We start from the raw sequence: 13,816 nt of genomic DNA on the forward strand, positions 1-13,816 counted from the left end.
ACACATGTGCCGTCTTGTGCCTGTCGTCTGCCTCTCAACACCGTGTCTGGGAGATTGGTCTGTGGTGTTGTGTGTTCGGTGGGCAGTTTTTTTCAGATGTCTTTGTGGTTTTCCATTGATGTCCACAGCCTCTTTCTTCAAGAGTCCGAGCCCCCGGCCGTGCAGGGGGCAGTGGCTGAGAGGGTGGGCCCTGGGGTGGTGTCTGGGCTCAGGTCTCTTTGGGAGGGGGTGGGGTGGGGTGGTCTTGCACCTTGACGGCCTCATGGGTGAGGAGAGGATGTGCACTTCCTGGGGCTGCTGGGAGCGGGGAGGTTGCCCGTCTACAGGACGCCTGGCACCCAGCCCGCATCGACGACCGGTGACCCGGAGAGTTACTGCTCCAGCTGTGTGGGAGACTTGGTTTGTCGCTGAGGAAATGTGGAACCTACCTCTGCTGGCGAACTTGGCTGGGGCAGGGGAGGAGCCTGTCTGGGAGGCCCGGATGGTCTGAAGAAACCTACTGAGCCCCAGCCGGTGACAGGGCAGGTGCTGGGGCACCTTGGGTCCGCCTGGTGATGGTCCATTTGGGACGGTCATCCCGAGGCCCCCCGTGAGTCCCTAGCCCGCCTGCACACGGGGCAGAGGTGCCCAGCGGAGCAGGCTCTGCAGCCTGGTGGGGGATGTTATTTTGCCATCCGTGGGTGCAGATTATAACAGTACCCCCCAGCCGCCCTCCCACCCTCCCCAGGCCCGATGCCCACGTAGCCCTGGGTGATGCCGTTCCGCTATTTTGAGCCGTCCGGGGGCAAGCAGAGTGTGTGTTTTCTGCTCTTGTCTCCCGGCCATCACTCTCAGGACCCCTCCTCGGCCACCCTGGACAGCCGTCAGAAACGTCACCCAATGAGGATGTTGGTTTAGCAAATGCTCAGAGAGCATGTTGCTGTCACCAGGGGCTGGCCCCACTCTGAGGCATCCACACAGTCGCCCCCTTCATCTCCACCCCCCGTGGTTACCCCACTACAGAGAAGGGGGCAGAGGCTCAGGGTCGAGGGGCATTGGCTGGGGTCACCCGGCTGGCAGGGCCAGGTCCAGCCCCGGGAGTTTGCTCATCACCGCTCGGCCATGCTTGGCCCAGGATCGGGGCCGCGAACCTCTTTCCTGAGTGGACAGACAGGTGACGGGGCACCCATGAAGGAAGTTTCTAGAACAAATCATGGAGACTGGCTCCCAATCACTCACCTCTCCGGCCTGTGCTGCTAAAGGCCCAGGTGCTGGGAGAAGGGCTTGGGAATTCCACTCACCACCTGCAACCTGGCCCCTGGAGAAATCCCATGGACCGGCCTCTGGTTTTCCTGCCCTGGGGACTTCAAAGGGAGGTGGATGGCACCTGTAATGCCCAGAGCGACCTTGGTCCCAGCCCCGAGAGCAGAGTGTGGTCAGAGGCTCTGAGCCCCACGGCCTGGGTTCAAATCCCAGCCCTCGCACTCCCTCGTTGTGTGACCTTGGGCAAGTCCCTTAACCTCTCTGAGCCTCAGTTTCCTCTTCTGAAAAAGGATTGAACTCCAGCACGTCCCCCCTGGGGTGCTGGAAGGGTGGAGTGAGCAGGTAGGTACGTGGTAAACACGAGGCACTCCCTGGAACAGGCTGACCTTTACTCACTTGAGAAACGGCTTCAGAGGGTCCCAGCATCTTCCAGTGCAGAGGCACCGGGGCTGGGACTGGGGGTGGCCGGCAGCGGTCAGGGCTGTGTGAGGGAGCAGCGCGGGTAGGCGTGAGGCCACAGGACAGAGGTGCAGGGAGAAGGATGCTTCGTAGCTCCCGACTGGGATTCTTCTGGAATTCTCTAGACTCTGTACACAGGAGGGGCTCAGGGCAGATGCCTTTCCCCCTTCACACCTTCCTTCCTCCCTGACCGTGTCTGGGGTCCCGAGAGGCTCCAGAAAGGAGAGAGAAGCCCCCCGGGCCCTGGCGTGGCGGCCCCCTGATGGTGTTTCTGGTCTGTCCTCAGGGGGAACTGGATTGGAGAAGCCCCCTACAGAACTGGCCGGCCCTGCTCCGAGTGCCCGCCCAGGTACGGAGGCAGCTGCAGGAACAACTTGTGTTACCGAGGTAGGACACGACTTCAGAACCCTTTGGAACGGGGTTCCCCTCAGTCCCTGAGTCATAGAGTGGCTGACGTGAAACGGGGAAGTTGGACAATTTGGGGGGGAAGTTGGTCCCTCCCGCCCTCACCCTCGGCCCTCCCTTCCTCCCCTCCCCATCTCTGGACTTAGGGTTCAGCCCCAGCTCCCCGGGGACATGGCCGCCCCTGGGACATCCCCCCAGCGGGCGTCTCCCGTGGGAGGCGTCCCTGCCCTCTTGGTGCTCAGAGTTTGGTATAAAACAGGCAACAAACAAGGAATTTAAAACAGCCACGTGATTGATGGTCCAGGAGAGCTGCAGGCCGGGCAGGGGCCGCCCCCGCGGGTTGTCAGAGCCCCTCCTGCCCGTCCTTGTCCCCCGTCGGCCACCCAGCCGCGTGTGCAGCTCGTCCAGCCCTTACTCGTCAGAATCCTCTGTTTCCCCTACCCCACAGCTCAGGCCAAGCCGGAGCTTTCAGAGGCCGTGTTTTCCGGCGATGCCAGCACTTGCTTATTGCCGGCCGCTCAGAATGTTCCCACGTTCCCCCTCCTGTGAATAATGCACATTTTTCACGCCTCAAGTGCGCCTCGCATTTGGGACTGTTTCCTCCGGCTCCGTCCCAGAAGGAGCAGAGCCTGCCAAGGGGCTGACCGTGTTTTTGAGGTTGAGATGTGTTTTTTTTCCCGTGGCTCCATCAGCAGGTCTTGTGATGGCTGAGAGGGGTCTTTCAGGAGAGGTGGGGTGGGGGGGAGCGCAGGATCAGTCCAGTGGGCTCCGGGGTGAAGAGTGGGGCTCCCAGACCCTCCCAGGCCCGCTGTTTGCTACTGATTCTGCCCACTGCAGGGCGGGCGTGGGGATCTTGCAGGGGGGGAGAAGCAAGGATCTGGCGGTTCAGTCCGTGCTGGTCCCCTGGGTCGTGAGTTATATGCGGGTGGCTGAGGCTCCAGGGGGAACTCAGGGGGCTCAACCCAAGGTCTGGACATGAGGCTTCTGGGTCTGGCTCTCCATGATTGGAGGCTGTTTGCTCAAACCAGCTGATGACTCTGCCCATCAGCAAAATGGGTATGATAACTCCAGCCTTCCGTGACGTATCTCAGGCTCCGATGAGAGAGTCGGTGCATTTGGTGTGAATGTATTGAGCGCCTGCTGTGTGCCAGGACGTTGCTGGGTGATAGGGATGGGGATGACTGTGGGGACCCAACAGTCACGGTCCTGCCCTCGGGAACATGAGGTCCAGCGGGGCCACTGCCCCGAGGAGTGACGCGCATCTTTCAGGGGAAGTAACAGTTGCCTCAGGGCGTAATAGCAGGAGTATCCACCGTCAGCCAGGTCAGGGAAGGCTTCCCAAGCAGGCGGCTATTGCGGAAGAGGACACGGCCTAGTAATGAGAGAAGGGAAAGGTGTTTCCGGCAGGCGGAACAGCATGTGCAAAGGCCTGGAAGATGAGGCACCGCGGTCACGAGACTGTGAGGCACAAGGGCCCACAGGGATGTGCAGGTCCCGGCAGTGCCTGCCACGCAGCAGGGGCTCTGTAAGCATTTGTTAGATGGAGTTTCTCCTGCTCTCCCGCCCCCTCTCAGGCAACACCTCTTCACTGTCTTCGAGAGGGAGGTGCCCACGCCTGTCCTTAGTGACATATTCCCAGATAGCCCAGCTCCGATTCCTGGATTCGTGGGACAAGCATGGGTTTTAGAGTTCGGCACACCTGCCTGAGGAATATCAACCCTGCATGTTCCAGCGGTGGGCACCTGGGCAGGGCATTTCATCTCTCTGAGCCTCAGTCTTCCTGTGTGAAAGTGGGGTGATGTGTCAGCCCCTGGGGGTCGTAGGAGGGCTGAGAAGAACGCAGGCTGACACCCCAGGCGTATCAGGCCGCAAATCCCCATTCAGGCAGGTCCCGTGGCTGCTGTCCAGTCACCCCGAGGGGCAAATCCCCCCATCAGATCCTGAGTGCTGATTTGGGGACCGTGAGGGAGGGATGCCCGCTGGGGCTCCCCCTTGGCTCTCCCATTGGGAGGGGGCTCCGTGTGTGCACGAGGCAGGCTGTCAGGTGCAGGGCAGGCAGAGCGGGGCGTCTCTGCGTTCCTGGACGTGTGTGCTCAGGCACACTGCTTGCCTTCTTTGAGCCTCGGTTTCCCCATCTGTAAGAGTGATGACATCGTTCTCCCGCCGATGATTTGCTGGGAGGATGCAACAAGGAGGATGTGAGTTGCTAGGACAGCAGCCTGCACATAGTCAGCGCTTTATGAACACAGCTCATTACTTCCTTGGAGAGGTGGGAGTGGGGAGGTATGACTGCGCTTATCACCTGGCATGGGGTTCTTCCTCACATGGGAGGTACTGGGGGCCCTCTCCCAGCCTGGGGACCCCATCCATCTCAGGATCCTGGCAGACCCCTTCTCTTCTCGGGAAACACAGCTCTGGTGTCACACCTCCTCCAGGAAGACTTCCCTGAGTCCGCAGACAGGCAGCCCACCTGCCTCCGTGCTCTTACTGCACCCAGACTCTCCTTGAACTTGATTCACCTGTAGTTACAACTGCTGGTTCACTCCCGGGCCTCCAGGGCCACGTAGCAGGTGTGTTCTGCATGTTGTCTGAATAAATATACCCCCGATATCCACAGAGGGTCCTTTTCAAAGAACAAATGCACACAAAGATAGCCTAGATGCTGGTTAACCCACCCAATGAAGCCTCCTGGACTTGTTTATTTTTGGTGGAAAATGCCCAACTTCACTTGGCGGGCATCCCGATTTTCTTAGCTAACCATGCAGAAAGTCTCTTCTAAAGCAGCTTATCTGCATAAGCTACTTAGTAAGCGTTTATTGAGGTGCCTGGCAAGGCCTTGACCTATAATGGAGATGGAACAGGGGTAAGGATAGACCGTAAGAGAAGATTCCATCCCTCCAGCCTTTCCCTGTGTGGTGATGAAGGGCGTGGACTTTGGGGAAAGATGGTTCGACTCTCAGCTGTGTGAGCTTGGGCAGGTGACATAGCCTCCCTGAGCCTCAGTTTTCCCGTCTGTAAAATGGGGCTGCTCATGCCTCCCAGGGCAACGAGAGGATGACGTGAGAGCTTGACATTAGTTATGAGCTTCGTCCCCACTTATGGAACCAGGCAGGAGTCTGCAGAATGATGTAGCAATGCTGTGTGCCTTGGGACCCCTGGTCCGGAGCTGGACGGTGCACAGGGTAACCTTGCAGCGAACTTGGGCGCGGAATTTCCCCAGGCCTGTGCTGGTCCACACAGGGGATCTTAATTAGGATGTGATCAAATACAGCCCGTCCTCTGGGTAAGCATTCCACTTTTCATGTGTGTGTCTGAGGGCGAGGACCGTCTACCCATTTTCTTAAATAGTGAGCCCTCAAATGCTTTCGACTGCTTTACCCAACTATATTTGGCTAAATAAAGCCACGATTATGAGGTATAAAAATCCTAAAGGCCAGTGGAAGAAAACGCAGCTTATTCCAGAGACAGCTCTGGCTTTCAGTGAAGGACAAACCTGAATAGCCACATTGACGGGAAGACGGACAAGAGACAGCCGCTGGGTCCCAAGTGGTGTTTGCAAACCCAGCGTCTTCATAAAGATTTCACCTATAGCGTTTGGCTACAAATGATGTTTTCAGAATTCCCTTCCTGAATGTCTTTAAGCTTTGCTGGGACTTTTTTTTTTTTTCTTTCCCAAAAGAGTTCAAAGACAGAATTTGTTGGGCGTTTTGATCATCCTTCACTCAGCAAATTTTGTTGAGCAGCTACTATGTTTTGGGAGCTGGGTGTAGTGTGGTGTGAAGCAGGCTGGCTGCTGGCCTCAGGGAACTTACAGCTGGTGGGGGAGGTGGGTGGTGGTCAGTACGCCATCCACGAGCAGTACATGGAGGTCCGTGAGCTCTGATAATGAACTTGGGACTCAGGATTGCTGCTCTCCTCCGGCTTAAATCCTGTCCATCCTCCTCATGGGTCAGGGTAGTGGTTGTGCTGTGATGAATCGGCCAGTGAAACAGCTGCAGAGTATCCCAGCCTTGAAAAGCATCAGAGAAGGTGTCACTTGCCCTTCATATTCTTGAATGTCTTGTATCAACACAAACCCTTGGTCTGCTTTTTTGGAGAAAAGTTGTTGCTCTTCAGAAGAAGTAAGGACAAGGCTGGGGATTGGTGAACACTTGATGGGACTTGAGTTTTAATCTGTCGACACAAAGAGGCCTGCGAGGGCGCTTCGTTCCTGCTCCTTGAAATCGTTCTTACCCAAGTACATCTGTTGTCTTTTCTCATTGGAGGAGCTTGGAAGGCAGGGGTTTCCAACTCGGGTCCACAGACATCCTTGGAGGGCGGGGGTCCCCCAGCAGGGATGCGCACCGATTCATCTTTGATAAAGGTGCTCAAGCAAACTCAAACAGCAAAGCTTTGCTTTACTTTGGCTGGAATTTATGGTTTGGTATTCAGCTGGCCTGATTACAGATCACAGTGAGTGGTTAATAGTTGACTTTCATGGTGAAAACTGGAAGATAAACTGATGCTTAGTAAATGCACTGTATTCGGTGAATTAGAATGTTTTGAAACATGAAGGTCATGGTCATGGTTGGAGAAATAATAATACTTGGGTGGGGAAAATATTGGGACCCGAAGAACTAAGTTTTTTTAACCAAGAGTTGGGTCTTTGGCTCGTTCTAGATGATGGTTCCAACGTTATTGGGCTTCAAAACTTCAGTGCAGAGAAAGGTTAAGTGATCTTGACCTGCAGGAGTGGGGAAGGAAGCAGAATGTGCTGGTGGTGAGGGGCAGTGGGGTCCAAGAGCATTGACGAGGGTCTTCGTGTGCCATGATGGCGTGTAAATGAGGCGGGCCCCTCCTCCAGTGAGAACCTAGGGCCGGAGGCACCTCAGCGGAGACAGCTACGGTTTGGGGTCAGAGGATGAGGTGGCTTCCTGAAGCTGCTTCCCTGGGCAGAGACGGGACAAGAAACCATTCTGATGATCCAGGGGTGGGCGCCAGGGCCTTCTAACCTCTGGTCAGCCCAGCCGCTCTTGTGTCCAAAGCAAACACGGTGAGCAGAGGGCCATCCATCACCCCTTGGCGGGGAGAATTCCACCTGGCCAGCGCTGTCCTGAAATGTAACTTTCTCTTTGCCACTGAAATGACCCTTTGTGAAACCAAACCTCAAACAAGTTTAGTTTCCAAATTGCTTCTTTATTTTTTCCGAAATGCATTTTGGTTGAATCCCAGCGTGTTGCTTTTCTCTCCCTCTTCACTATTAAGAGACGTACGACCAAAAACCTGAAACGGACGAGATGAACGAGGTGGAAATGGCCCCCATTCCTGAAGAGAAGCACATCTGGGTCCATTCGACGGCGATCAGACCCACGAAGCCCAAGAAAGCCCCCGCCGTGAACTACATGAGTGAGTGGGGCTCTGCCCTCTGCCAGCCGCCTCTGGAGGGGGCACTTTTCTTTGGGGTGGGCAGAGGAGGGAAACGGGTGGGTTGAGAGGTCTCCAAGTCGACAAACAGCAGGGAACAGGGTGGGGTGTAGCTTGCAAAAAGCACAACCTGAAGACGTTTCTAAAAAATGATATTTTTAAGTCATTTCAAAAGAAGCATTATAGGAGCTGTGCTTGGGTGGCCTTTTCCCCCCTGGCAGGTATTTTAAGGTTAGACCTTCTCTTGTCCTTTCAAAGAGGACTTGGGCTGAAATCGGGTTCCTGTTGGAAGTGCCTGGCTCCCAAAGGGAGAATGAACGTGCAGCGTGGAGCCCGGCTCCCGTGGTCATCATGCACCAGCCCTGTGACTCGGACAGTCACCCGACTCTTTGAGACTTGATGTGCTCATCCGTAAAGTGGGAGCAGTAATGCCTCTGTCAGCATTTTTTTAAATCAGTGAGATATGGACCTGTGCATTTCATATGTCCATATTTTACAAGAGGCATTGTGTTCTTTTTTTTTTAATTTATTTTATTTACTTTTTTTTGGCTGCGTTGGATCTTCGTTACCGCACGTAGGCTTTCTCTAGTTGTGGCGAGCGGGGGCTACTCTTGACTGCTGTGCGCGGGCTTCTCACTGTGGTGGCTTCTCTTGTTGCGGAGCACGGGCTCTAGGTGTGCGGGCTTCAGTAGTTGTGGCGCACAGGCTTCAGTAGTTGTGGCTCACGGGCTCTAGAGCTCAGGCTCGGTAGTTGTGGCGCACGGGCTTAGTGGCTCCGCGGCATGTGGGATCTTCCCGGACCAGGGCTCGAACCTGTGTCCCCTGCACTGGCAGGTGGATTTCAACCACTGCGCCACCAGGGAAGCCTGGCATTGTGTTCTTGACAAAGGAGAACTGAAGCAATTACTAAGGAACAAGGCCATGGATTCTAGAGCTGGGACAAGCCTCCTGGGCTGTGTGTCAACGTTCTCATCTGTTACTCCTCACACATCTCCTTGCCAGAGCTGTTGCAGCTCTGTCAGGTTGCTGTGGGGATTATTTGCAGTAAACGGGGGCCACCCAGTGTCAACTGTGTTTGAGCTCACCATCAAGTTGCCTCCGACACCCCCCCTTAAGGCCGGAAGTTGGATTTTCTCCCAGAGACTTCCGGAAGTCCCCAGATGCCTAGTGTTCTCACGCTCACCTCTGTCGCACTTTCTTCCCCCTGGTCTCCCAAGACACTTCACCTCCTAGGGCTCGCTCCTTTCTTTCTGCCCTCCCCTGCCTGGCTCCGATTACCCCCTCCCCTGCTCACCTGTGTACGCGGCACCTTTACTGAAGGGTTGAGGCTCTGCAGGGCGTTTTCTTACAGACACGGCACCAAGTGTGGGTTCTCTGCCCGCCAGTGTCTGTCTTTTCCCTCCAAACCTCACACAGCATAAAACCGGACTCACCCCTGAGTAGGAGCCCAGCTCATGCCCATCTTTCTCAAAAATCCTCTGCTATTTTGTCAACTGCCCTGCCCTCAGCCCCCACCATTCTCTCTCCTCTGAGCCTTCAAATGTCTTTCTCCTGGGCTTCCTGCCTGTTTAGTCAGCTGTGGCTTTCTTTGACCAGGAAATACGCTGATGTTCTTGTCTGTCCAGAAATTCCAAACACTTCAGTTGTTTTTTCCTTTAATAATGTAACATTACAAAGTAATATGTCTTTTTGTCAAACTATGACACTACTGCAAGATTCTAATATGTCCCTATAAAATAAACCAAAAAGGAAAGCTTGGCAAAGTCATCTTGGCTGGGGGCGGGGAGACGACTCTGGTGAGAATGGCTGGGTCCCCGCCAACCGGGCTGGACAAGGCTTGCCCTCCAGAGCCCTGTGAGGCTATGGGGCACTTAGTGTGCCAGGCTCCCTTCCAAGCCTACATTTACTTTCTCATTTAAGGCTCACAGCAACCGTTGGAGGTGGATACTGTACTCATCCCCATTAATAAGCAGAATTTGAACCTCAGAGAGGGGAAGTCAGGTGTCCAAGGTGACAGTGCTACTAGAAAGAGGATCTGGGATTTGAACCTCACCCTAATAAGCCTGCAGCCACTGGGCCATGCTCCTGCTCTCGTTATGACATGGATTCCAGAATGTTCCAGAGAGTTCCTCAGAGGGGGGATGGGGTCTTCTAACTCAGACTCATCCTCTCCGCTTCTTGCCTTGACAAGTATTTCTGCATTTCTCTCCTAGCCCAAGTCATCGGGTGTGACACCAAGATGAAGGACAAGTGTAAAGGGTCCACGTGCAACAGGTAAGGCCTGGCCCATCCCCATCTCGCCGCCTACAGCCCTCTGAAGCACCTGCTCTCGGTCATGGGTCACATCATGATCTGTCAGCTGATCTACATCTGTAGAAATGCCAGATGTGCCAGCAGCAAATGTGCTATCGACCGGGAGATCTTGACTGAAGTTTTTGTGAGGCTGGGGGCTCCCTCCCATCTCTGTGCGTGACGGGGTTACCCAGAGCTAGCACAGGCTAGCCCAGAGCTCTGTGCCGGGGACGACTGGGGCTGCGGCAGCGTTAGGGCAGGTGTGACCGTGGACGAGTCCAGCACGGCTGCTGTGGAATCCAAGTCGGCCTGCTGCCACAGGGGCCCCACCAGACAAAGAGCGGCCTGCGTGTCCCCCAGCGTTGAACAAATTCATGTAGCTGATGGAGTCACTTAGTATCGTCCATTTCAGATGTTGAAAAACATCTGCCAAGAAAAACAAGCTTGGTTTTGGCAACGTAGCTGCTGGGTTGCCCCTTCTGGCAGTGAGTGGCCAACAGGTGCAGCGGCCCTACATAGATCCTCAGGTTCACGGCAGGAAACTGTGTAATCGGTGGAGGGGCCTTACTCTTCTTCCTATGGATTCTGGCATCCATTCATCTAAAGCTGAATTGCGTTTTTATTATTTTTTTTTATTAACTTATTTTATTTATATTTATTTTTGGCTGCGTTGGGTCTTCGTTGCTGTGCACGGGCTTTGTCTAGTTGCGGCGAGCGGGAGCTACTCTTTGTTGCGGTGCACGGGCTTCTCATTGCGGTGACTTCTCTTGTTGCGGAGCGCAGGCGCTAGGCGCGCGGGCTTCAGTAGTTGTGGCACGCGGGTTCAGTAGTTGTGACTCGTGGGCTCTAGAGCACAGGCTCAGTAGTTGTGGTGCATGGGCTTAGTTGCACGGGCATGTGGGATCTTCCTGGGCCAGGGCTTGAACCCGTGTCTCCTGCATTGGCAGGCAGATTCTTAACCACTGCACCACCGGGGAAGCCCTGAATCGTGTTCTTTAAAGCACATGCTAAAAGAGAAGGTATATTGTATTACCTAAAAGAGAGGGTCCTATTTTATACCATGGGGACTTTGGGATCTGGTTTACCAGGGCAGTGCATCACTCAGACTTTGGCAGGAGTGTCCTGGGACAGACAGAGCAGCCCAGGATCAGATGTTCAAGGGGCTCGTACGTCATCCCACGAGCAGCTGGCGATGGGCCAGCAAGTGCTACGAAAGTAGATCCAGGCAGTTTGTTGGTGAGATAAGCAAGACGTGGCAATGAGGGTGGTGGAATAACCGTCTGTCCCCTCGCACCGGAAGGGGTCTCCACTCTGCAAACTCACAGGTCTGGGATTCCCGGAACGCTCCCGAGTTGCCCCTTGGTGGTGATGTGCCTATCTGAACCGCAAGCTTGTTACAAGAGCATCACGCCTGAATATTCAGTGGGAAAAAATGACAGGGTCTGGAGAACATTTGTTGTCGACATCAAAAGAGTTGCAGGGTTGGGGATAGATGGGACCCTCCCCAAGCACGGAAAAGGCAGGGGTCTGTCCACATGAAGACTGTTAGATGCCTCCAGTCAAGATATAGAACTCAGCCCACCTGCAACCGCAAGGACGCTCACGGTGCAGCTCCTGGAAGCTGTCCCACCATCTGGCACATCAGTTTTCTGTACGTGGTGCTTTTACAAAAATAATATTTACTGGACTTTTTTCTGACTTTAAAAGGTATTCTTGCTCATTGTAATTCAGGAAAACAACAACCAAAAAAAAAGTATAAAGGAAAGAATAAGTGTCCCAGAATCTCGTGAACATCCATAACAATTCTATGTAGTTTCTGTGTGCTGATTAGGCTAATACTGTTACGCGATCTTGTGTGGTACTGGTTTCACTTAAGATTTTCCCAAGTCAATAACTATTCCTCAAAAACTTCATTTCTAGTGGCTGCATAATACTCTGACATTTGGCCACACAAAAATATATTTGGCTATTCCTTTGACACCTGCTGACTTATTTCCAGTTTTTCCCTATTACAAATGGTTGGAATAACATGGAGGTGTGACTTTCTGTCTTTTTGCTTGGGAGATTCAAGAATCAAGGGATATGAATTTTTTTTTAATTGAAGTATAGTTAATTTATAGTGTGTTAGTTTCAAGTGTACAGCAAAGTGATTCAGTTATACGTATATATATTGTTTTTCAGATTCTTTTCCATTATAGGTTATTACAAGATATTGAGTATAGTTCCCTGTGCTATACAGTATAGGTCCTTGTTGGTTATCTGTTTTGTATAGTAGTAGTAGGTATATGTTAATCCCAAACTCCTAATTTATCCCTCCCCCTGCTTTCCCCTTTGGTAGCCATAAGTTTTCTATGTCTGTGAGTCTGTTTCTGTTTTGTAAATAAGTTCATTTGTATCATTTTTTTTTGTATCATTTTTTTAGATTCCATATGTAAGTGATATCATATACTTGTCTTTGACTTACTTCACTTAGTATGATAATCTCTAGGTCCATCCATGTTGCTGCAAATGACATTATTTTATTTTTTTATGGTTGAGTAATATTCCATTGTATATATATATCACATCTTCTTTATCCATTCATCTGTTGATGGACACTTAGGTTGCTTCCTTGTCTTGGGAGGAAGCATGTATCTTTGCAAATTAGAGTTTTTCATCTTTTCTGGATATATGCCCAGGAGTGGGATTGCTGGATCGTATGGTAGCTCTATTTTTAGTTTTTTAAGGAACCTCCATACTGTTCTCCATAGTGGCTGTACTAATTTACATTCCCACCAACAGTGTAGGAGGGTTCCCTTTTCTCCACACCCTCTCCAGCATTTGTTATTTGTAGACTTTTTAATGACGGCCATTCTGGCTGGTGTGAGGTGATACCTTATTGTAGTTTTGATTTGCTTTTCTCTAATAATTAGCAATATTGAGCATCTTTTCATGTGCCTCTTGGCCATCTGTATGTCTTCTTTGGAGAAATGTCTGTTTAGGTCTTCTGCCCATTTTTTGATTGGGTTGTGGTTTTTAAAAAAATATTAAACTGTATGAGCTGTTTGTATATTTTGGAAATTAATCCCTTGTTGGTAGCATCATTTGCAAGTATTTTTTCCCAGTGCAGAGGTCGTCTTTTCGTTTTGTTTGTGGTTTAAGGGATATGAATTTTGAAGGCTTTCTGGAACGATTAACTGTTATTTGTGAACATGATCACCATCATTTAGTTTTATTCTATTAAAAAACCCTTGACGCCTGGAAAATGCCACCTCCTTTCAGTCTGCACGTCTTTGGTGACTGATGTCTGAGGATTTTTTTTGGTGCCTTTGAAGCCATTTGTCTTTATTCTGTGAACTGTCCATCTATTCATAGAATTGTCCATCTATTCAATTTGAACCCGAAGCACGTGAAAATAGTCTTTAAGGAGGTCAAGTTGAATCTAACTGTGTCCGCGTGACTAGAAACTTCAGCCTGGGTGAATTGTGACTTGCTCCAAAACAATGCATGCTATATCACTGACGCTTTTCTATATGTGATAATAGAGCTATTGAAGGAAAAAACCGCAATAAATTCATGATGAGGTTTCATGAACATGTTTACCTCTGAAAATCATCTTCTTTCTTCTCCATCAGGTACCAGTGCCCAGCAGGCTGCCTGCACAACAGGGCAAAGATCTTTGGGACTCTCTTTTATGAAAGCGTAAGTATGGCCAGCATTTCTTTAAGTGGCTTGTGTGGACTCCTGTCTATGTTTTAAAAGCAGGTGGCTGGTTTTCAGGTGAACAGATTTTCTTCCCGCTCCTTAGTCAAACCCCCCTTTTTGTAGAGCTGATCCGTGTGTGTTTCTGGGGTCACAAACTTGTGAAGCCACTTTTGGGAACTGGGGCTGACCCTCGAGCAGACCAGTCTCCATTTTAGCCCGAGTGTTAAATGCTCCACTGGATGGGGAGAAGGGGCTGTTTGTCCCTGTTCTTAGTTTGTAAAGCAACTCGGATGAGTTCTTAAAGATAAGTACCCCCAGGAACAAAGAAGTG

At 51.9% G+C, this 13,816-nt stretch overlaps 1 protein-coding gene across 2 annotated transcripts in view; it reads left to right on the forward strand.

Moving 5' to 3' along the window:
- CRISPLD2 (cysteine rich secretory protein LCCL domain containing 2) overlaps positions 1–13,816 on the forward strand; it is a 68,035-nt gene that overhangs the window by 27,912 nt on the left and 26,307 nt on the right. For both annotated transcript variants that reach the window (XM_082438435.1, XM_082438436.1), the window contains exons 6-9: positions 1,988–2,088; positions 7,351–7,491; positions 9,723–9,783; positions 13,416–13,482. In XM_082438435.1, coding sequence (XP_082294561.1) covers positions 1,988–2,088; positions 7,351–7,491; positions 9,723–9,783; positions 13,416–13,482 — 370 coding nt within the window. The remainder of the gene's footprint in view (positions 1–1,987; positions 2,089–7,350; positions 7,492–9,722; positions 9,784–13,415; positions 13,483–13,816) is intronic.

The sequence above is a fragment of the Balaenoptera physalus genome, assembly GCF_965194825.1.
Source record: "Balaenoptera physalus genome assembly, chromosome: 19".
Taxonomy (NCBI): domain Eukaryota; kingdom Metazoa; phylum Chordata; class Mammalia; order Artiodactyla; family Balaenopteridae; genus Balaenoptera; species Balaenoptera physalus.